At 49.8% G+C, this 21,575-nt stretch overlaps 1 protein-coding gene across 5 annotated transcripts in view; it reads left to right on the top strand.

Moving 5' to 3' along the window:
* Positions 1 to 21,575, top strand: part of PRICKLE1 (prickle planar cell polarity protein 1) — a 92,587-nt gene that overhangs the window by 66,578 nt on the left and 4,434 nt on the right. For 3 of the 5 annotated variants that reach the window (XM_057491720.1, XM_057491722.1, XM_036889288.2), the window contains 6 exons: positions 14,551 to 14,736; positions 16,258 to 16,371; positions 17,007 to 17,144; positions 17,752 to 17,955; positions 18,512 to 18,698; positions 19,558 to 20,421. In XM_057491720.1, the coding sequence (XP_057347703.1) occupies positions 14,605 to 14,736; positions 16,258 to 16,371; positions 17,007 to 17,144; positions 17,752 to 17,955; positions 18,512 to 18,698; positions 19,558 to 20,421 (1,639 nt within the window). In that variant the 5' untranslated portion in view covers positions 14,551 to 14,604. Of the gene's footprint in view, positions 1 to 6,179; positions 6,336 to 13,281; positions 14,737 to 16,257; positions 16,372 to 17,006; positions 17,145 to 17,751; positions 17,956 to 18,511; positions 18,699 to 19,557; positions 20,422 to 21,575 lie in introns of those variants that run through there. The other 2 variants (XM_036889289.2, XM_057491721.1) reach the window with 2 other exon arrangements.

Here is a 21,575-nt window from a genome sequence, read left to right as displayed (position 1 = left end):
CTATTTAATTAAGCCTTACAAAGGAGTCTCCACCTCGTTTAAATTCCCACGGTTGCAGAAAGGGACTTGGGATCTAAGATAAGATAAAGAAATGTTTTGGAAGGCTTTGATGACCTTTTCTTTTTTGGCAAGAGGCTTCTGGCTGCTTGAAATAATTCTTTGCTGACACCTCTCTGAGAAGGCCCTCTGGTTAGTCACAGTGCGCGGTGATGGTGTTAAAAGCTGGCATGCCTCTGTTGGCCCAGATTTTCCCCTGTGGAGAATCAAGTGTGTTTAGCTGGCGCAGTTTAGGTAGCATAAGAAAATGCACAGGGCAAAACAGCTTTGAGGTGTAGTTCATGAAATAAAGCAGCAAATATTCTATAACTTCAAAACTTAAAAGACAAAGCAATATTTATTATTTAGATGTTTTGTATACAAAACACTAACTGCTAGATTGTAGGCTCCCTCCTCCCCCCCTTAATGTGCCAGCGCCATTTCCAAGGCTGTTTGGATCTCGAGTGGGACTTGGTTGGGTTGTTCTACACAGATTATCTTCCAACGTGCAGATTAGGTGCATGTTTCATTATGATGGACCCTGGGCTCTCCAACACTATTGTAAAGATTGTGTTTTAAAGTTGGCTGGCAACAGGAAGATGAAGTTTGAGCTAAGAAATGTAAATCCTGGAGTTTGTCTCCCACGGGCAGTGAGGCAGGTTTGCAGTTTGAAGTCAGAGCCCACACGAAGGCTAAGCTTCTCTTCCAGGGAAACTGGGAACGCAACTCCCCCACCCCACCGTGCACACTGGGCCCCACGGGTCACTGTCCTTGGCTACCTTCAGACACTGTCTTGTCTTCTCAGAGGTAGCTCCTGCGTTCTTTCTGTCTGACTGCCCTGCACTGCTCTCTCCACCTTCCCTCTAATTAGGGCGTAGATACAACCCTGTCTCTTGTCTGCATAAACTTCAACATCCCTGGCTTCCCAGAGCCCACGGAATAGCCTGGAGGCCCTGGCGTGTGCCTGTGGGCACTGACTCCAGCCCCTGCCTCCTGCCTGCCTGCCTGTGCTCCCACCGCAACACCGTGGGCTTCCCAAGAGCTGCTCACTCTCTCGGCCCTCGAGCTTTGATGGGCCCACACTGGATCGGGCTCCATTCCCTTCCGCACCTCTACGCCACTAGTTACCCTGATCGACTGCTCATCCTGAAAGGCCCAGCTCAGGTACCACCCCACGCTCACGCTTGATCCTCACCTTCTAACCAGAATCTGTAGATCAGTGCGTCCTCTTATTCTTGCCCTATAATCTGCATCACATCTCAGTGTAGTCTAATCACACTGCATCAATAGTGTTGTGCATTTTGGAAAACAAAATCATTTATTTTCCAACACTCATCCTGTTGATTTTTCTATGCCTTCTTTCTGAAATAAGTCAAGCTGTAAATAGAATATGAGCTTTGGAATACCAAGTCCTGAAGGGGAGCATCTAGGTTTGATCATGCTGCCCTTCCACAAATACCTCCAGACTCAACCAAAGAATCAAGGGAAGGGTCCATGAGGCATCGGCTGGAGCAGCCCCTGCTCCAGCACGTCTGGCTCCATGGAATGTGGGACTGGTGACACCCACTCCCCCAGGTGTTGTGAATAAAGCAGCAGAGATTTCACTCGTGAAGTTGTGACCGAGAGGAAGGCAGCAGGGAGAGGAATTACGTATTTATGTGTTTTTCCCATATTAACTAATATTTGAATCAGAAATGTTGCTTTCTGCTTCTGAACTTTGCTTCCTTATATTAATATTGTGCTATATATTTCCTTTATTGTTTCTCAAACTGTTTACGAAAGTTTAGTATGATTGTTATAAAAAGGTTATAAATAATGTGAAAGTAGGAAACTACATTTATTTTACAAATATAAATTCAAAAGGGATAGTTTCCTATAATCTGCCCTCCCCTAGAAACTATATTAGTGGTTTGGTATTTATATTCCTCTGAAGAGTTTTCTATGCGTCCACTAGCTTATGTATTATCAGTTACCATGATGTGATCATACTATATATTGGGTTTTGCATCTTAATCTATTTGGGTATCTTTCCATGTATAGATCTCTTGATTTTTATTGGAAGATCTATTTTTCACATCTTCACATCACAGTGTAGATACAATCCTGTCTCTCTTCTCTGCATAAACTTCAACATCCCTGGCTTCCCAGAGCCCACGGAGTAGGTTTTGGTAGCGAAGTCTTAAGAATGTATTAAACCACAGGTCTACTGGAGTTGAGAAAATTGAAGAACTTTAAGGTCAGGGTGCCTGACTGCTACTATAATTATCTGTCCATGAAAAGTAACAAGCCTTTCTTGGGGGGAAAGGGATATTTCAGAATCGTTGGGAGAGAGAGATGGGGTGGGCAAAGATGGCTGCCGGTTTTTACCAGAAGTTTTAACCCTGAACAAAAGTCAAATGACAGAACCTGATCCCATATTGTCTCACCCAGCTTGGGCTTAGGTTCTGGTCAGGACAGCTGTAAATACCTTTCTGGTATTAGTGGCATAACCAGCTACTGAGTTTAAAGAGACTCAGAATATGTGAGCGCTGGTGGGGCCTCTAGGAGCCCCCAGCGAGATGGAGAAGCCTGGGGGCTGAGTCGGGGGCGTGGTGGGGGAGGGCTGGGGAGGACCTGGGGAAGCAGCAGCCCGCAGCGTCCGCAGAGCAGTTCACGTTCATCTGCTTCTTTACTGAGAGTCCTGTTTTAGCTAAAAAGCGGATTGTGTTCCCGCCTCACACTTTCTGACCGTTCACGTAGCCCAAACACTAGCATTTTTAGAAACAGAAGACAGTAGACCTTAGGGACGTGATTTATTCCAATGTCACAAAGCTAGTAACTGATAGAATAGACCTCAGTTTCCTGACTCCAAGCCCTGGGCAGCAGGGTACTTGGGGAGCGAGGATTCACCTCATTCACGGAGGAGGTGGGAGGGCGGGGAGGCGACAGGTGACTGGGAGGCTTGGAGCAGTAAATGTAAAGAGGGGTTGGGTACAGAAAATGCTCTCTAATCACACTGCTTTAAATGTGATCAAAGGGGAAAGAAAATAATTGGAGGCCTAGAGAATCTGCAACCTATTATAAGATGCCCATCATGCCTGTTCACTCTGCAGAGGAGCTGATGTCCGCCTTGAGGCCCTTCCCTGGGGGTGTGCTCAGCTAATGGTACCTGGGGTTGGCGAAGACTCAGTGACCCACCAGGGTGTACTGCCTACTAGCAGGCACAACAGAAATGTTTAAAGTTAAGAAGAAAGAACACTTTACGGAAAGGGACTTCCAGTGGTGACAAATTGGTAACAAGTATGAAGAATCCTTGTGATTACTTCTCTGGAAATCATTTCCTTATTTGGACAAGATGTAGGGCTGTCAGCTCTAAAACTGTATGACTTTGTGACTCCTTAATTTTTTTAATTTCAAAGGCCATTTTAATTAGAAATCCCACCCTATATACAGGTGTCACTTGGGCTTCCTCCAGTGCCTATCTGTACACAGTGGAGTACCTAATAAATTCCACCCATGGTCAGAACAACCGAGCTGCTGTCCTAGACAGCTGTCATTGAAGAGTAACACTGTCACCCTACTTATATTACATGTGCCATCTGCCCCTTAAATTTAGGGAGTGAGATGTCATTTGATGAATATTATTAGAGCCCTTGACCTGTCTCTTCTATTAAGAAACTTACAGACCTCCAGTCACTTAGGTGCCTCCTAGATTGCTGGCGTCTAGTTAAAAATCCTTCAAGTGTCTGAGACCAAGAACGACCCTTACTCTTGAAATTAAAAAGGTCTGTTTTACAATTGAAAAAACGGAGGCAAAGAGCAGAAGGGACCTCAAGGTCACTGTACAAATCCCAGGAGAACCAAGGAATCGCACCAAAGTTCGCTCTGTGTTTCGTACTTTCTCTCTTTCCACCAGACCCAGTAGAGCGGGCTGGCATTCCATAAAATGGGCAGCCTCTTCATTCTCTTGCTTTGGCGTGTTTCTGTTTTCTGTCTGTCGCCTCCATTAGGACATTGCAGTTCGGTCTGGTTTTAGGTTAGGAACGGACTTGGGTGTTCAGTTATGGCATCGTTGTGAGGGCCTGAGAATACTCAAAACTCATTTGTCCACATTACTTATGTTTATTGAACTTGTCTGCTACAGGCCAGGCATGATTCTAGGTGCTGGCAATACAGTAGTGAACCCCCAAAGCCCCCATTTTCTAGTGAATGTGAACAAGTAGATGTATAATGTCAAGCGAAGCTATAAAGATGAATACTGTGAACAGCAGGGCGGGGTGACACTGGGGCTGAGGGAGGGTGGAGAAGGCCTCCTGGGGCGGTCGCACTAGAGCAGAGACCAGGATGGGGTGAGGGGACTAAGTGCTATGAATTTCTGGGCTTCCTTTCTCAGCCTCCCGTCAAGTGTGATCTGCAAGCAGTGAATATTCCACCTGCTGACACAAAACGATGCCGGCTGGGGGCCTTCTCCATCCTGCCTTAAGTTCACCCTTGACAATAACAATGCCTTTCCCACCAGACTAACGCCGCTTGCATTCAGATTGAACACCAGTAGGAAGCTTTTAAGTGTCCCCAAACTGTTCCATCAGTAAAAACAGGTACAATGGGCAATAAGGCTGATAGTACCTGTTGAAAATGTAACAGTATTTTCAAGTAACTGCGTTAGAGGAAGTGCACTTAACGATGGCTGACGTTTAATAATGGTTAAGTGTTGCTATGGTCTGGAGTCGGAGGGTTCTGTGGCCTTGGCTACTGTGCAGCTCTCCTTTGAAAGCCGTTTCCAAAAGAACCCACTGGCTTAAAGCACTGCTCCAGGCCGGACCTTCATCGTAGCGATACGATAGTTCAGGGTTTGGGTTAAATCCCTAACTGACCGCACAGTTGCCCTATAGATGCTGTCAGCTGATGACTTCCTTGAGGAAACCCAAACCGAATGAAGAACGAAAAAGGGAATCTGTCCTGCGTAGTCAAGGTTAATTCCGCAGCTCCATGGAGGGTGCCCTTTAAAGTCCGCCCCCAGCCCTCCCACAAATCCCCCTACCACCTGAAGGCCGAGGGGCTGTGGATTAAAACTGTTCGGGAACCGTCTTCAAAACTGGAATCTCTTGGCCGACAGAGTCTATTTGAATTACAAATCCTGCTGTCTGAGTAAGTGTTTCCGAATCAGTCTACCAGCCGAGCCACAGCTATTGTTTTTTTTTTTTTTGGTCTCTGCCACTTTAAAGGAGTGAGTTAAAAGTAGCTTCTCAGCTGCCAGGCTCTGCGGCAGAGATAACAGACCCGGGCCTCAGAGGTATTTACTCGACTGCTCTATTTGCGGCAAGTGTTTGTGTATTTTTAAATCAGTTACAATGGGCCATTGTTCAGCTGTCCACTGCAGAAACGTCTATGTTGCAAATCACTCCCAAGGAATCCTGATGTTACAAAGATTTTTTTTAAACCTAGAAAAAGGTATGATGCAGAAGGGGCTGGTGACCATTTTAAGATGCTTTCATTTACTCGCATTTTATACACTGACAAAGCTCTTAAGTGTTCTTTTTCTCTGCCTTACCTTGGCATTCTGCCGTAGGAATTGAATTTGTCGTTCAAAAGAGATGGATAACCGCTGCTGTTGGTATTGCTGCTCCCGCTTCTCCTTCTGGGCTTGCTTTGAGGTCCCGCCGCTGCTCTGCGGCCTCTCTGCGGGCGGCGAGCGCCCAGCCCCCCGAGGCACCCACGCACTCCCGGGACGTGCTGCTCGGGCGCAGGATGAGCCTTGAAGGTGGGGCACGTCCCTGAGTCTGAGTAATGGGGTTCCCTTCACCTCGTTATAAAAACTCTTATTCACGAGCTTGATTACGCGCATCCCGGGACCCGGCTCCCCTTTTGCTGTTATTTACTGATGAAAATCTCCTGTGCTCAGCGGCAGGAGTCCCTCCAACAGGCCCGAACCTCGGGGAGGGATTCACATGGTAATGCGCCCCTCGGAGGGCGCTCGGGCCGGGCCGCCGTCGCTGCGCGGGCGGAGGGGGCCCCGGGGGCGGGGGTCCCGGGAGGGGCACCTGCGGGGCCCGTGCCCGCCCAACCGCGCGGACGGGGGTGCGGCGCCGCCTGCGGGAGGCGGGCCGAGCGCGCGGCACGTGGGCCCGGGGGGCCCGGCCGGCAGGGACGGTCCCTGGCGCGCGGACGGCGAGGCGGGGCCGGCGGCTCGGTGGGAGCGGGTGCGCGGGCTCCGGTTGCTCCTGAAGGTCGCGGGCCGCGGAGACGGGACGCCCGCTCGCGGCGGGGCGGGGACACCGCGGCCGGGATGTGCGGGCCGGGCGCCTGCGGGCCGGCGGCGGGTGAGTCGCGCCGGAAGCGGCCAGGGGCCCCTCCGGGAGCGCGGAGGGCGGGCGCGCGGGTGGGGGCGGTGGCTCGGGCGATAGCCGCGGGCGCGTCCTCGGCGGGGCTGCCCGGAGGTGAGGGGGTCCGCGGAGGTGAGCGGGGCCGCGGCCGCGCCCCGGGGGCTTAGCGCCCGCCGCCGGGGGTGAGCTCGCCCGCCGGGTGCGGGAGGCCGGCCGGGCTGGCAGGACCGGTCCCACCGCGGTCCGGGGCGCCCCCTCGCGGCCCGAGCCGCCGCCGCGCCGAGGCCAGGGTTGCGGGGCGCAGGGGCGCTTCGGGTCCCGGGGCGGCACAGGCTGGGCGGGGCTCCGACGGCCTCGGTGGCCCTACTGGACGGGGTGCCCGGGGCGGCCCTAAGGGATGGAGTGCCCCGGGGCGGCCCTAAGGAACGGGGTGCTCTGGGGCGGCCCCAAGGGGAGCGGGGGCCCACGGCGGGTATGGGTTGGCGGGGCCCCGACGGCGGTCGTGGCCCCGGAACCCGCCCGCCGCGTGTCCCCGGGGAAGGCGACGCCGGCCGCGCGGCTCCCAGCGCGGTGCGCCCGGGGCTCCCGGAGCCTGTCGGGAGCCGCGCCGCGGGCGGAACCGGGTTCTGCAGCTCGAGGCGGCGCGTCTCCAGCCCTTGGCCCGAGCGTTTCTCCGGGAACTGGTTTCAGACGGGCGCCTGCGCCTCACAAAGAGGCGTGTTGTTCGGGAGCCGACAGGTGGCGGCTGAAACCCGAGTCTGTGTGTACACGGGGGCCGGTCTGGCCGCGTTTCCTGGGGCCGCCGTTGCCAGGAGCGCGGCCCCGGGAGGCGGGGGCCCGGCCCGTGAGGACGCCCCGCGTGCTCAGGTGCCCGACCCCGGGCCGCCGTCCGGCGAGGGCCGCGCTGTCAGCGGGTTTCCTGCGTTTGTTCGGCCCTCTGGCTGCCGTGGGATGTGTGTGTGCGTGAAATCAGTGCTTGGGAGCCCTGCAGAGCCCATTTCCTCTTGGAAAAATGGACAGCTTCTTGGCCATGGCGTGGCCACGACAGGCCTCTCGCTGGCGGAAAATGGGTGAGGGTTTACCTGGAAAATATAGAAAATGCCAAAGGGCACGAGGCCTAATGCCACTAGCTGCTGGGTGAGGTGCTTTCAGTAAAGGCGGCTCCCTGGGCTGTGTCTTCGGACACCTTCGCTGCCCCTGCGAAGCTCCCTCCGCGGTTCATTTCAGTCGAGGTGGTTGAATGGGGCTCTGCAGGCAACGACTTTTGCCTTCAGCCCACATAGGCACCCAGTGCCCTGTGGGTGTGTGAAAACTGTAAAGCGCTAACAGTTTAGTGTGTCTACTAGAAATTCAAGCCTTCGTTGTTAACAGTTTTGATACCTATGGCTTTTATAGGTCTCTGGCTTTTTTTTAGCTTTGAGTTAAGGACACCATAAACAAGGAAGTACGCATATCCATAGGGTTGTAATCTTTGTGTGTTGAAAAGAGTGGGAGTGTTAGCAGGTTTCCTAGGACCAGATGAGTCTGTAGTTAAATGGAATTCACCTGCACATTTAAGCCTAGAAGAATGAGAGTAGGTCTTGAATGGCTGTGTGGGGTCGGCCTCTTCTGTGTCCTAAGACCTTGTTGACAAGCAGTCGAACAAAGAAGTTGTTAGGCAGTTTGTGGCCCACCGGAAGGCACTCGGCAGCAGGGGGCATGGACGGAAGGCCAGCCCCACTGACTCCACAAATCAGTATCTGCCCTGGGCTTTGGTGATCAAAGAGTTTCCAAGCTCCCTGGGCATGTCCACGCAGGGGTCTTGCAAGACTGCAGGAGTCCTCACAGGGGAACTAGCACAGGGAGGGATTTACAGTTAGGCCTATGACCTCAGACTTCTTCATGTTCAGTGGCAGGCACTGAAAATTACTCTGTTTTCTGTTCACATGATTTTGATTTGATTTCGTGACTTGTCCCAAGAAAATGATTAGTAGGGACCATACCAGAACTGACACACAGTTATAATCTCAATCTGTACCTAATTGAACTTATTCTCTTCAACCCCCACAAGTCCTCACTCCCTTTCTGACTAGCCTGGGTAGTATTTCCATATTGGTACATGGTTTGTCAATCACCTAAGACGGAAAACTATCTTTGGCCCAATTTCTCTTTGTTTAGCTCCCAAGCCATCACATTTATGTGGGTGACAGTGGAGTAATAGGGCCTCCCAGGTTCCTGATCCCTTTCCTGACCATCACTACCCTATTAATATCCTTTAAGACAGGAGTGGCACTCTCCTAACATGGCTTTTGTCTTTTCCCATTGCCTCGATGGTTCCGTCCAAAGTCTTCGCCTGATACATATGATTATTGAAAATGTCAGGGCTACGATTGCCATCAATTGTTGCTTCTTTGGAAGAATCTGTCTTCCATTGAAAATGTAGACTTTTTACTGCCCCTGGACCTTCATAGACAATACTGACTTACTAAGCTTTTTAGGGAATAATAGTAAAGGCTCATTTATGTGTATGCCAAGGTAAATGAAAATACTAATTCTCAGCTATCCTGGAAGTACCATAGAGCCCAGCAGAAAATAAATGATCCCCAAGTGACCAAAATAGCAGAGCAAAATAATAAAGCTGCTTTCAGTTTGAGTAACACCCTCACATATTGTATATTATCTTATTTAAGTAGTGATAACCATGCGCACGGAAGGCGTAAGCCATTGTCCACAGGGTAGTTACTCCGTGTACTCGTACACATTTTTTCAAGCTGCAGATGCCTATTTACAGAATATTGAAAGTGACAAACTAAAAAAGATTTGGAGGTTGTCAGTGCAGGCAAAGGAAAAAGGGTATTTACTTAATAAAAAACGGAAGTGGCAGGAATTCAAATGTGAGAACAGGGAGAAAAAAACCTGTAAAATGCTTGGTCACCCTACAGTCACGGGTCTGGGCCCTGCAGTCGCAGACACAAACTCTGCCTTGTGAGGCAGCCCTGAACCCCTCGCATTGTTGCTGAGGAGCGAGGCCCCCGGGCCGCTCCCGGCTGGATGGCCGCCTGACAACTCCGGATCCTGAGGCCAGCGTTCTCCTGCTGTTCATCTTCCGTGCAGAACGGGAGCAAATGACCAGCCAAAGGCTGAGATCACATATGACTGACACACAAACCACTATTAAAGAAAGCAAGGAAATGTGTAATAGGATTTGGAACCATTCTTATCATGGTAGCTACTTTTTTTTTTTAGTTTTAGTTTTTAATGGAGTGAATGTCAGTTGGTCTTCTTTCACTACGTCCCAGAACCTCTTGGTAATGGTCTTTCAGGATGAATGAAGGAGTGAATGGATCTAGAAAGTTAATTTCCTAAGGAAGCCCCCCTTTGTGTCAGGGTGTTGGATGAACAAGGCCACACTGGAATTTGGGGAGTGGGTGCAGCTCACAGTCAAGCGCATACTGGGCTCATGATTGCCGCTCTGTCTGCCTGGGACACCTGGAAAGACCCTCGTGCCCTGTAGACACTGTGGAAGGACTGGGTAGAGGCTGAGTCCAGAACTGAGGAGGGTGCCCGAAGTTTTTCAAAATTGTTTGCCCTTCAGGAAGCTAGAGCCCTCTCAGATCCAAACTAGAAGGTGAAACTCGGGCCTCGACATTCGCTCTTTATTTCATGTTCCAATTCACATGTCCCTGGCCAGTGTCAAGAAAATCTGCGTAGTCACAGTGCAAGGAACGATGCTAGCTGGCACGTCAGTAGTAACTGTGATTCTTTATATTAATGTAGTTCTTTCTTCTTTAAAACTTTTCACTTCCCTCTACTATTTTTGGAAGGAAAATTACTGCTGTTTTTGGAGAAACAGGCCCCTCGGTGTTTGGCTTTCAAAGGAATGCCCAGGTCAGGGCTGTGTTTGCCGGCCGCCGAGCCCCGGATCCCATCCCCGGACTCCTGCTCGGGCCCCCGGGCCGGCTGGTCACACGACGACTGGGAAGTCATCCACCCGCGAGCGGTCTGCCTTTGAGTCTCTTTCAACGGTGAGAAGTAGCTCTTTGACTTCTGAAGGGAGAGAAAGAAAGGCCGGAGGAGGGGACGGACGCCCTCCACTCTGGGGCGTGGCTTGTTCGGGAAACTCCCACTGCAATCTTTGCCTTTCTAAGAAAAAACATCTCTGCTCTCCCCTCACACTTGGGCTTCTTCCCCTCGTGTCCATGCCCTGTTCTTCCGTTGTCATTCATTTCTCTCCTTGACTTCTACAGAGGAGGTTTGTCTTCCCTTCGAGATAGTGTCTGCAGGTAACTCATGACTTTCTGGAATTCAAACGCCTGTCCTCCGTGCCGGAGCTCGGTGCCACCTCTGACGGTGCCGTTGGCTCAGCTGTTGTTTCCTTACACATTTCCTTCCTGCTCAGCCTCTGGCACCCAAACAGACCCGTACCTGAAAGCCGCTCCACTTCTTTCCCCTGCATTATGACGCATGTTCACATCCAGGTTGTAGAGAGACCTTGGAGAGGGGTGGGTCCTGCTCGCTCACTCCCTTGGCAGGGGCAAACCTAGCTCAGGACCGCGTGCTGTGTGATCGTCGTTGCCATGCGACCGGCTTCGTGCAGTTTGCTACAGCATTTCAAGACCAGGAAGGTAACCCTGCCTCAGAATAATCACAGAAACTGACGGCTCGAGCTGTTTTAGCTTTTTATTCTACTTAGCACCTAACAGGATGCCTTGCACATTTTTTAAAAATTTAATATATCTTTTAAAAAGATACCATGCTTAACTGTTGTAGTTACGTAAGAATGTAAAAAATATTTTTTTTTTTTTACACAGAGTGTGTGTGAGAAAGAGGTTGATGATGATAAAGGAAGCGAAGTGTCGCAAGTGATGAGTCCAGGGAAAAGCTATAAGGAGGTGCTTACCCTTCCTGCAACTTCTTTTCTGAAACAGCATCAAAATAGAAATTCACAAGAATAAATAAAATACAAGGTAGAGGAGAGGACCACTCTTGTCCCTGTGTGGTTTTCCAAAAAAAAAAAAAAAATCTTGAGAAAAATGTTTCACTCTATATCATAACCCCAACTTGAAATAGTTCTCTTTTCTTTATAATTCAACTCATTTGTAAACCCGAATGTGTCCATATTTCACCTGATCGATCTTAAGAGACAACTCCTGGTAATGAAGTCAGTGGAATTCTATTTGATGTAAGTCACGCATGCTTTTGTGTTCAGCCTGAAAGGTGGCAATTTGGTAGAACAAACACAACCACGTTTAGAAGGAATCAGGAACACCATGGCCCAGAGCATAAGGCCCCCTTTCTAGTGGGCTGTCAAGGCAAAAATCACGTCATAACGTCAGTGCCCGTATGAGGGGTATTTGTGAGATCACTTCTATTTATCACCTTTATTACTGTAACAATTACAAGTACAGGAATCATGCTCAGCTGTCAGCGGCTTCCATGCAGCGCAGTTTGAGACGGTGATAGGCTTACGAATGTGTGCACTGGGTCTGCTGCCATGCATATGCACAGGTAATTTAAAAAGGAAAAAAGAAAAATCCAAATTAAAGTTGTTGTATTATCAGGTAAAAAAGAAGTAGCTCGTGGTCATGAAGCATCTCATCACAGCCTGGTAAGTGGCGGCCATGCTATGTCACCTGGCCAATAACAGTGTCATGTTTTGCCATTTTAAGTAATTATTCTCTGATAAAAAGGAAAAAGAAACTTTCTCCAGAATAAACTCCAAACCAACAGCTCATGAGGCCATTGAATTTTTATAATCCGTTTGGACTGTATGTTCTTCTCAAAATGCCTCCTCTGGGCAAGATGGACTGCATCCCAGGAGTCACGCCGTCGTCGTGTCTGTGGCGCACCAGCATGGCCAGTTCTCAGAGGACAGGGAACTGGTGGGATGAGGCCCCAACCCTTTATATCTGAGGCTGTTGCCTCCTCTGCTGAGCAGGATACACCTTCCTTGAGCTGCTTGATGTGATTCAGTCATAACGTGCACGCCAGGCCGGGTACAGAGTGAGGCGGCTGCCAGGGTGCCGGCAGATGGAGCCGAAGGCCCTGCCCGCGACAGAAGTGACTTCAGTTGTGCTCCTCGCTGTCCAGGACTGGGTCCTAGCGGGATGACCGCGTGGGAGTCGAGGGCTTGTGGTGAGGCAGCGGGTGCCGATGACTGGGAGGGAGAAGCGTGATGGTGGCTGCTGGGGCCAAGGGTGACTGTCCTTGGTTGGCACAGTAATGTATGGCACCCTTTGCACAGGCTGACCAGGGGATCATTCCTTTACAGCTGTAAGGGACTCAGACCCTTGGCCTCTGCGTCGCCAGGCCGGCCCGGAGAACCCGTGGCCTGTCTTAATTTCCAGTGTTTTGTGTTAGGATACAGGGACATTTAATTTTTAGGTTCTAGTTAATATTTCCGTTCTTTGTAAGTTTCTGCAGGGCAGCATCTCTTCTTGCTGTATTTGGCAAGGGACAAACGTACATACTTCATCATTCAGGTTGAACTGCATTGAAGGCACCTATTCTCTTCCTTTGACATGTGGAAGTTGTTTTGTTTTTTTTTTCAAGCAAAAGGAAAGACTCTATCCAAGAAATAGTTTCTTTCATTTGCACATCCTTTTTATTGAGAAGGAAGAGGAATATGCCCTTGTTTAGAAAGCCTTCCCTAAGTCGAGACACGAGTGAATGGCACCTGTGTGAAACGACGTGTTTAAAAGGCCACAGGCTCCCAGCGGTAGTGTAGGAAATGAGGTCGTCTTTACTTCTGTTCAGGGTGAATGAAAGTTGAATTTATTAGTTGGAATAATATCCACTGTGTGGTACTGCTCCTCCAGGCAGTAAAGAGTGTAGCCACTGGATGACTGGCCTTCCATTTGTGAACCGCTATAACTTCAATTTTTTTAATGTTCTTTGATTTATAAAGGAAAAACCATAAGTTGTAACAATCACAGGTTGGAATAGGTACCATCTTCCTGTAACGTAAGTCTTTATAGAGTTGCATTGACAGTTGCCATGAAAGGACAGCTTCAGGCTGAGGTTTCCCTGCCTTTCCCACTTGTTTAAGCAAGTGAGAGAATTTTTTAAGGACAAAATGGGAATTTTAGGAGGACTGTTTGGAAGTCTCATGTCAGGCATGTAGTGTGACTGGACTGGCTTAGCTGTGTAACCTCAGGCAAGTCACTTAGCTTCCCTGAGCCTTGTTCTCTCTAAACTTGGGTCAGGCTGATTATGTGTGGTTGCTTTCTTCCTTTGGTGGAGAAAAGGGGCAAATATGAAAAGCTGTATCTGATTCTTGTATCGTTTTTTCTTCTTAGTGTCTTAGGATGAGAGATGATTTTTAAAATCAGAAGAATCTTACAAGGAATATAAATGGTGAAAACAGAGTCCCCGGGCTATAGGGCAGACTGTTGTGTCACAGCTTTATAGCCCTTCATCTGAGGGGCCTTTCCCTGCAGGGCTGGGACCCCATCTCCACCCAGTGGCAGCCTGATGGGCCATCACACATAGTAGGTGCCGCATAACTTGTCAGTAATGCCTGCTGATAACGCACTTCAGCGCCTAATGGTTACCAAGCTTGATTTCATTTCAGCCCAGTGCTTGGATTCAATTTCTTTTTGTTGAAGGAATTCGTTAATGGACGTCTGGCTGACTTTAGCCCATAGATAGTAAAGGCTGTGGCCTTAACGTGCTATATACGCGTTTAAGTGTGCTGTTCCTTCTCAATGAGTAAACCAAGTTTAGTGTCTCTCCAAACTTGATTAGAAGCCTGAAACCTAAGCAGTCTTGCTCAGCAGCCCCGTGGGCAGTTGGAAAAGCTGCCAAGGAAAATCGGGAGCAGAGTGGGGTCCCTGGAGCCACTGGTCCTGGCACAGAGCGGGCATGGCAGGGGGCGGCCCAAGCCCGACATGGCTAGCCTCAGCCCACAGGTCGCCATGGGGTTTCATCTGTGGGAAAGGCAGGAAGTCCACACGGCCATTTTCTCAGGAACCTTGATAATGAATGGCGTGTAGAGAGGAACCTTCTAAAGGCAACTGGAGCCCGGGGAGTTTGGGCAGCATTTTCTGAATGCTGAGTTGGTAGGGGGCTATTTCCGAAGGGTGTGGGCCTGGGCCTGGGGGTGGGGACACTCGCAGTTGGGTGACTTTCCCTGGGCCCAGCTGCGCGACATGCAGCCTGGAACAGAGTTTTGGGGAGGGTGGGAGTCATGCCCTCAGGTTCTCAGTCCCCTTCTCTCATGGACTGTCCACAGCAGCCACTGCTTGACGTCCTGTGACTGAGGAGCCGGCCTTTTAACTTGATCGGCATGCCTTTGGAGATGGAGCCCAAAATGAGCAAGCTGGCCTTTGGGTGCCAGAGAAGTTCCACGTCAGACGATGATTCCGGCTGCGCGCTGGAGGAGTACGCCTGGGTGCCCCCGGGCCTCAGGCCAGAGCAGGTAGGAGCCGTCATCCACTGTGCTCTTTCTTTCAGCGAGATTTCAGATTTTTAAGAATGAGAGAGAAATAGTCTAGGACATCCCTGCACGCTGACATGCTGCCCCTCAGCCCTCCCTCCTCTCTGTCGAGTTTTAACAGTTTGCTTTTCAAGGTCATCCTTAGTCTCTCCGTGAGTCTTCAGCCCCTCCTGGGCTCATGGTCCAGAAGCCCTCTCTTGATGCTCTTTGCTGCAATGAGTGACGTTCGGATAACTGCCTACGTGTTTGTTCCGTGGGTTTCTGACCAATCCCTTTGGAGGGAGGGAGAGGAATTTAGCCTTTTAAAAAACTTGAGTAACAATAGAAAGGTAATAAAAGGAAGGAGAGTTTCCACACCAGTTCTCAGCAATGCTTTTGCTTTAGAAGAACCGAACAGCTGTGAGTGGCCACCTGAGACATCTGACCTTGGATAACCTTGCACATGAAGGAATACCACACAGTGTGAATTGGGAAAACTTAAGTTAATTCTGTGCTTTGTATTGTTATGGTAAGCAAGACAGGAACAGTCTAGATGCCCAATTTTACTTTCCCAGCAGTCTTATTTACATGATGGACTTAGAAGCCCCAGGTGACAGGTCTCCTTCTAAGGGCCCAGGCGTGACCTGAAATGAAAGACGCTACTCTGTGCGCGTTTGCCTCTGGGCCACAGTTGCTTCCTGCCTGGGGGACCTCCCTTGAGAGCAGGGTCTCTCACCCCTCTGGGGCCAGGCCGGAACCTGGCGCACCCGCCTGTGCAGCTGATGCAGAGGGCAGGGTGGATGCCTGGCATGCCGGTTAGGAAAGCAGTATTTTGACAAACTGCTTATTGAAGGAGAACCCTTCTTTCAGCTGAGTGGGGTGGGTTGTACATGGCATTCAGACGGGCCCCGATTACCTCCTCTCACCTTTTTCCTTGAGCCCCTTTATTCCTTCCCAGCACCTGCAGGACCCTCTCCTTTAATACAACAGGGAAAAACCCAGCCAGGCCCCGAGTTCTCCTTCCCAAATGAACTGAGCACAGCTCGGGGTGGCTCCCCTCCAGTCTCAGGGACACTGAGTCCAAGTATTTAGAAAGTGACACTCAGATGCTTGAGAGAACCTGATAAGGGGGGGGGGCGACAGAGTTTAACCGAACAGCTCTGTCTCTGTGACATGTACAACTCGGGGCCAAGGCAGGGGCCTGCGTGGCCAGATTTCGGGTGGTCACACGGCCTGCGGGCATCGGCAGCTCTCCCCTGGCTCTCTAAGCAGACTGGCCAAGGAGCAGAAATGTGCCTGTTTTATGGCGCATGATTTATGATGCCCCTACTGCCACTGCAAGTCTCGTTCCTAAAGAGCAGTTTCACAGCCGGGCGCTAGGTATCCGAGGCCGCGGTGCAGCCGAGCTCGTCAGCCAGCAGAGGCCAGACCCTGCGCCTGAAGGGGAAGGCAGCTTTGTGACGTGGGCAGGAAGCAAAGATGTCCACTTTCTGTGCACTGACATCCTCTCGGTCTCTTGTGCAGATCCAGCTCTATTTTGCTTGCTTACCAGAGGAGAAGGTTCCTTACGTTAACAGCCTTGGAGAGAAACATCGAATTAAACAGCTTTTGTACCAGTTGCCACCACATGATAATGAGGTAAGAGAACAGGAAGAAGGCTTAATTAGAAAAAAAAAAAAAATCACACACTGAGCATTGAAATGACTCTCATAGACCCAGCCCCTCACTGACTCGGGCTCTCTTTCTGCCTTCCTTCAGTTAAAATTCGGCTGAAGAATGCAGCTTTCCATTGAGAGAGAAAAGGGTGTTGTGCAATAAACTTAACACAAGTTGATTTTTATAGTGTTTGCAGCCACCCACCACTCGTCAGAGCCTACGGATTCCTGAGATTCCCCTGCCCCTTCCCCAGTCCCTGCGTCACCATAGCTCAGACCTGCAGGAGAGCTGGGTGCTGTAGAGAGCAGAGTGGAAGTGGCAATTAAGTTTAAATCTTTTGTAGAAAGGTTAATGTCTTAATTGTTTTAGTGTCTCTGATAAGAGTTTAACCATTTCATTTTTTTTTTTAAAAAAAAGCTGTAATTTCAAACCGTATTTCCCTTTTGCTAAAGAGGCTGCAAGATTTGGTGCCAAAAGATACGGTGTCGTCTCTAAATTGGGGATACATGGGGCACGCAACTAAACGTGCTGTTTTCCTGAAACTAACCCTGGAATTAAGCACTGGTGAGGGCGACTGTCCGCCCCAGGGCCGTGCTTCTGTCTCCCCTCCTGTGAAGGTGCGGTACTGCCAGTCCTTGAGTGAAGAGGAGAAAAAAGAATTGCAAGTGTTTAGCGCTCAGCGGAAGAAAGAAGCACTTGGAAGAGGAACCATTAAGCTTCTGTCCAGAGCAGCAATGCGCGCTGTGTGCGAGCAGGTAGCCCTCGCCGGACGGGTGCCCGGGGTGGGGGGGGCGCAGTGAGCCGGGGTAAGTGACGGGGCAGACACAGGCGTGGGCCCGAAACAGCCTCTAGAAAGGAAAAGGGAAAGAAGAGCAATTTGGCTCTTTCTTAAATGGGGGTGAATGATAACTGGCCGCACTGCTGTGTATGACAGGGTGGCCAGTCTGTCCGTAGGTAAACGTCGGGCGAAACCCTGCCTTTTGTCGGGCCCTGGCGTGGAGGGGGTGCTAGGGTTCACCTAGTGTTCACGAGATACAGACATAACGAAGACACACCGATGGTTCCTGGCCGTTCCCAGGGTGGGAAATGTATCCAGTAGGAGGCCCCTTCGGGAAGACCTCTCCGAGCGTGAGTCAGATGAAGCCGTTCCTAGAAAGCGTCTGGTGGTGATTTATCCGAGGCATGTTCATTCCAGTTGAGAATCACACTCAGTCCAGCACTGAAGAACTATTTAATCACCAACAGGATGGGACAAATATAAAGGCTTTCCTGACAAATTTGGGGTTTAGTGTAACATGGGAAACACTGAGAACCTAGTCATTAAAGGAGGATTATTTTAAATTCAAATCCTTTTGTTTCTAGTGTGGGCTGAAGATAAATGGAGGTGAAATTGCAGTGTTCGCCTCCCGCGCGGGCCCCGGCGTGTGCTGGCACCCTTCCTGTTTTGTCTGCTTCACGTGTAGCGAGCTGCTCGTCGACCTCATCTATTTTTATCAGGATGGAAAAATCCACTGCGGCCGGCACCATGCCGAGCTGCTCAAACCACGGTGTTCAGCATGTGACGAGGTAACAGAGCTCACCCTGAGCACTGGGAAAAATAAACTTCCAGTCAGCCAGTGTTCCACTGTCACATGCGAGCAGAATACCGCCTGCTTTTGTTCTCTGTGTTTTTACGGTCGCCCTGTACTTTCACACAGTGGAGTGACACACAGCTGACCAAGGGAAGGCAGCGGGCGTCTTTGTGCACTGATAAGTAGGATGCTCTTGATGGACTGTTAGGGAGAAATAAGTTACAAGCCGAGTGTGTAGCACGTGATCTTAGCTTGGTTCAACCAAGGTTGGGCAAAAATGTGACCAAATGAATTGTCTCCAATATAGAAATGTTTTGTTTTTTTAAAACTTAAGCAAGCATTTAGTTTCTCTTTCAACATTTTCAATTCCTGCTCCTGTTCTGTAGCCAAATCAAGTTAATTTACGCTTGAGGCTGTCAGAAACAAGGTTAGCTGTCTGATTTCTTGAAGAGCCAGTGTCTGTCAGTTGCCCAAAACATGCAGTCACTTAGCCTTTAAAACAGCACTCAAAGATGTTCTTTTGCCCTATGGTCTCATATTTCTCTTTCAAGATAATTTTTGCCGATGAGTGCACAGAAGCTGAGGGTCGCCACTGGCACATGAAACACTTCTGCTGCCTGGAGTGCGAGGCGGTCCTAGGAGGGCAGAGGTACATCATGAAGGACGGCCGCCCGTTCTGCTGCGGCTGCTTCGAGTCCCTGTACGCCGAGTACTGTGAGGCCTGCGGGCAGCACATTGGTGAGCTTGCCCCGCACGCCCAGTCTGTCAGTGCCTGTCAAGTCTTTTCTTTCTTTTCCAGTTGAGGTGTGACTTACATACAGTGAAATGTACAGGTCTTCAGTGTTTCAATGTGATGAGTTTTGACCAGTGGATAGTCAGCTCTTGTCATTTGTGGTGGCTGCATTAAGTTCCCCTCTATCAGTCAACACTGAATCATTGCCCCTGTGGGAAATGCAGGGTGAGGCTCCTCGGAGCCTCTGGTCACATTTTAATCAAGAGTACATCATATCTTGTCACATGTATTTTTGGCTTAAAGACACCTTATCTAATATATATTGTTGATTAACACTGAACTCAGAGCCAGCTCATCTGACACATGTATTTTCTGTTCCTCGTGCTTAAGAACCCTGGACAGCACTTTAGCACTAGGCTCGGGGGCCACTTTGAACAGTGAAGGTAACAGAAAGCATGAAAATGCAAAGGAAACATGGTCTAGATAGGCCAGTGTATCAGCTGCTGGCAGTGTGGCGGCTGAAACAGAAGGCAGGGCACCGCTTTGCTTGACCTCAGCTGGGAACATGTGTACTGACCAGCTCACAGTTTTCCCCACTCTGCACGTGTTTGCAAACGATGGTGAAACCTCGGCAGGTATTGATTTTGGGGTTGCAATTAAACTTTAGCAAGTAGGAAAACTTGCTAATATGGGCTCTGCAATTAATGAGAATTAACTGTGCCTGAATGAACCACAAGCCAGCAAGGCATGAAATGCTTCCACCTCCCGAGAGCTCCTGTGTGCCCGGGGTCCTTCTCCATTTCTCCCTTTTTCCCTTGTTTGAAGATTGAACTGCAGCCTGTTATTCTGTCCTTTTTCAAACAGGTGTGGACCATGCACAGATGACCTACGATGGGCAGCACTGGCACGCTACAGAGGCCTGCTTTTCTTGTGCCCAGTGTAAAGCCTCTTTGCTGGGATGTCCCTTCCTTCCCAAACAAGGTCAGATTTACTGCTCAAAAACATGCAGTCTCGGCGAAGATGTCCATGCCTCTGATTCTTCCGACTCGGCATTTCAGTCAGCACGGTCAAGAGACTCCAGAAGAAGTGTCCGGATGGGCAAAAGCAGTCGGTCAGCGGATCAGTGTAGACAGTCCCTCCTCTTGTCCCCTGCTCTGAACTACAAGTTTCCAGGCCTTTCCGGCAATGCTGACGATACCCTTTCTCGGAAATTGGATGATGTGAGTCTCTCCAGGCAGGGAGCAGGTTTTGTCAATGAAGAATTTTGGAAAGGCAGGGCAGAGCACGGAACCCCAGAAGACCCCGAAGAATGGGCCGAGCATGAAGATTATATGACGCAGCTCCTCCTCAAGTTTGGTGATAAAAGCCTCTTCCAGCAGCAGCCCAGTGACATGGACATTCGAGCCAGTGAGCACTGGATATCTGACAACATGGTTAAAAATAAGGTCGAGTTAAAGCAAAATAACCAGAGCCTTGCAAGTAAAAAATACCAGTCTGGTATGTACTGGGCACAGTCTCAAGATGGGCTGGGTGACTCTGCCTACGGCAGCCACCCAGGCCCCGCGAGCAGCCGGAGGCTGCAGGAGCTGGACCTGGACCACGGGGCTTCGGGATACAGCCCTGACCAGACCCAGTGGTACGCAGGCTCCCTGGAGTGTCTGTCAGACTTGAAGGCAGAGCAGAGCGTTCGGGATTCTGTGGATTCTCTGGCTTTGTCTAACATCACAGGTGTGTCATCTGGGGATCATGGGCATTTGAAAACGCCGCTAGAAAGTTTCTTCCCAAAGTCCCGGTTCAGTACCAGTAGGGGTTGTGTCATTTAAAACTGAAGGGTAAGGGGAGGAAGGAGTTTCCATTCAATGCCAAACAACACTATAGAACAAACCTATACATACATGCGTGCACATATATAAAATATATTTTTGATACAACCTTTTTAAGTAGGTATTACTACTTAAAGAGGAGGAAATTAATTTATGTGGATAATGCCATCTGCATCTGTGAAAAGGTCCTGCATTCTTCTAGATTATGCTGTACAAATTGAAGATATTTGAATCGGTCTGCACACTTTATAAATGCGTAACATTTTTGGCATTTTCCTGAATTGCCCTGTGGCACCAGATAGCTCAGAAAGAGCCAAATACTCTTTACCCAAACTATAAAATAATTTCACATTAATGGTTTCAGGCACATTCATAGGAGTTACCCACATTTTATCCTTAAAATGACCCTGAACTGTATAGAGTGGATATTTATTGCATTTTACAAATGAGGAAACTTGAATTACCGAGAGGCTAAATGCCTAACGTTACATAGGTTTTTAGAGGCCGGACTGAGCCTGGAACCCAGGTCTGAAGCTCCTATGTGTGCTAAGTCTCTGCACCCAGAAATACTGCCGCCACCTGGCTGGTTTTATGGCCACATTAATGACATCAGTCCTTCCATAAAGGCTACGTTACTGTAAGAGAGGAGAGCTTCAGGGCTGCTCAGTACCGGGCCTGATCCTGAGCCAGATGCTGCAGGGGCAACGAGGGGAACACAGTATGCCCCCCAGTTCTGTTGGCTTGTCACAGATAAGGCCGGCAAGAGAGGGGAGCTGAGAATGGTACGGGAGACTGAATTACTAAGCACCTCTGGGCTTGCTGGGCCATACGTTAGGTATTTTAACATTTCCTATCAAAACCAGACATCATCTGGTAAAGTGTCAGGGCTGACAGTCCTTAACAACAGGGCTGAAAAGCAGGCCTCTGTTGGGAAGGAGGAAGTCACATAGTCCCAGCTGACAGGAGCCGTCACCACTCCCTGCTGGCAGTCAGTCTGCTGGTGATGTTCGTTTGTCTTGACCTGCCTGGGCCCTGTTAAAAGAGGAGAGCAAGATCAGT

The sequence above is a fragment of the Manis pentadactyla genome, chromosome 14 (assembly GCF_030020395.1).
Source record: "Manis pentadactyla isolate mManPen7 chromosome 14, mManPen7.hap1, whole genome shotgun sequence".
Lineage (NCBI taxonomy): Eukaryota > Metazoa > Chordata > Mammalia > Pholidota > Manidae > Manis > Manis pentadactyla.
This window is presented reverse-complemented; position numbering and strand designations above follow the sequence as displayed.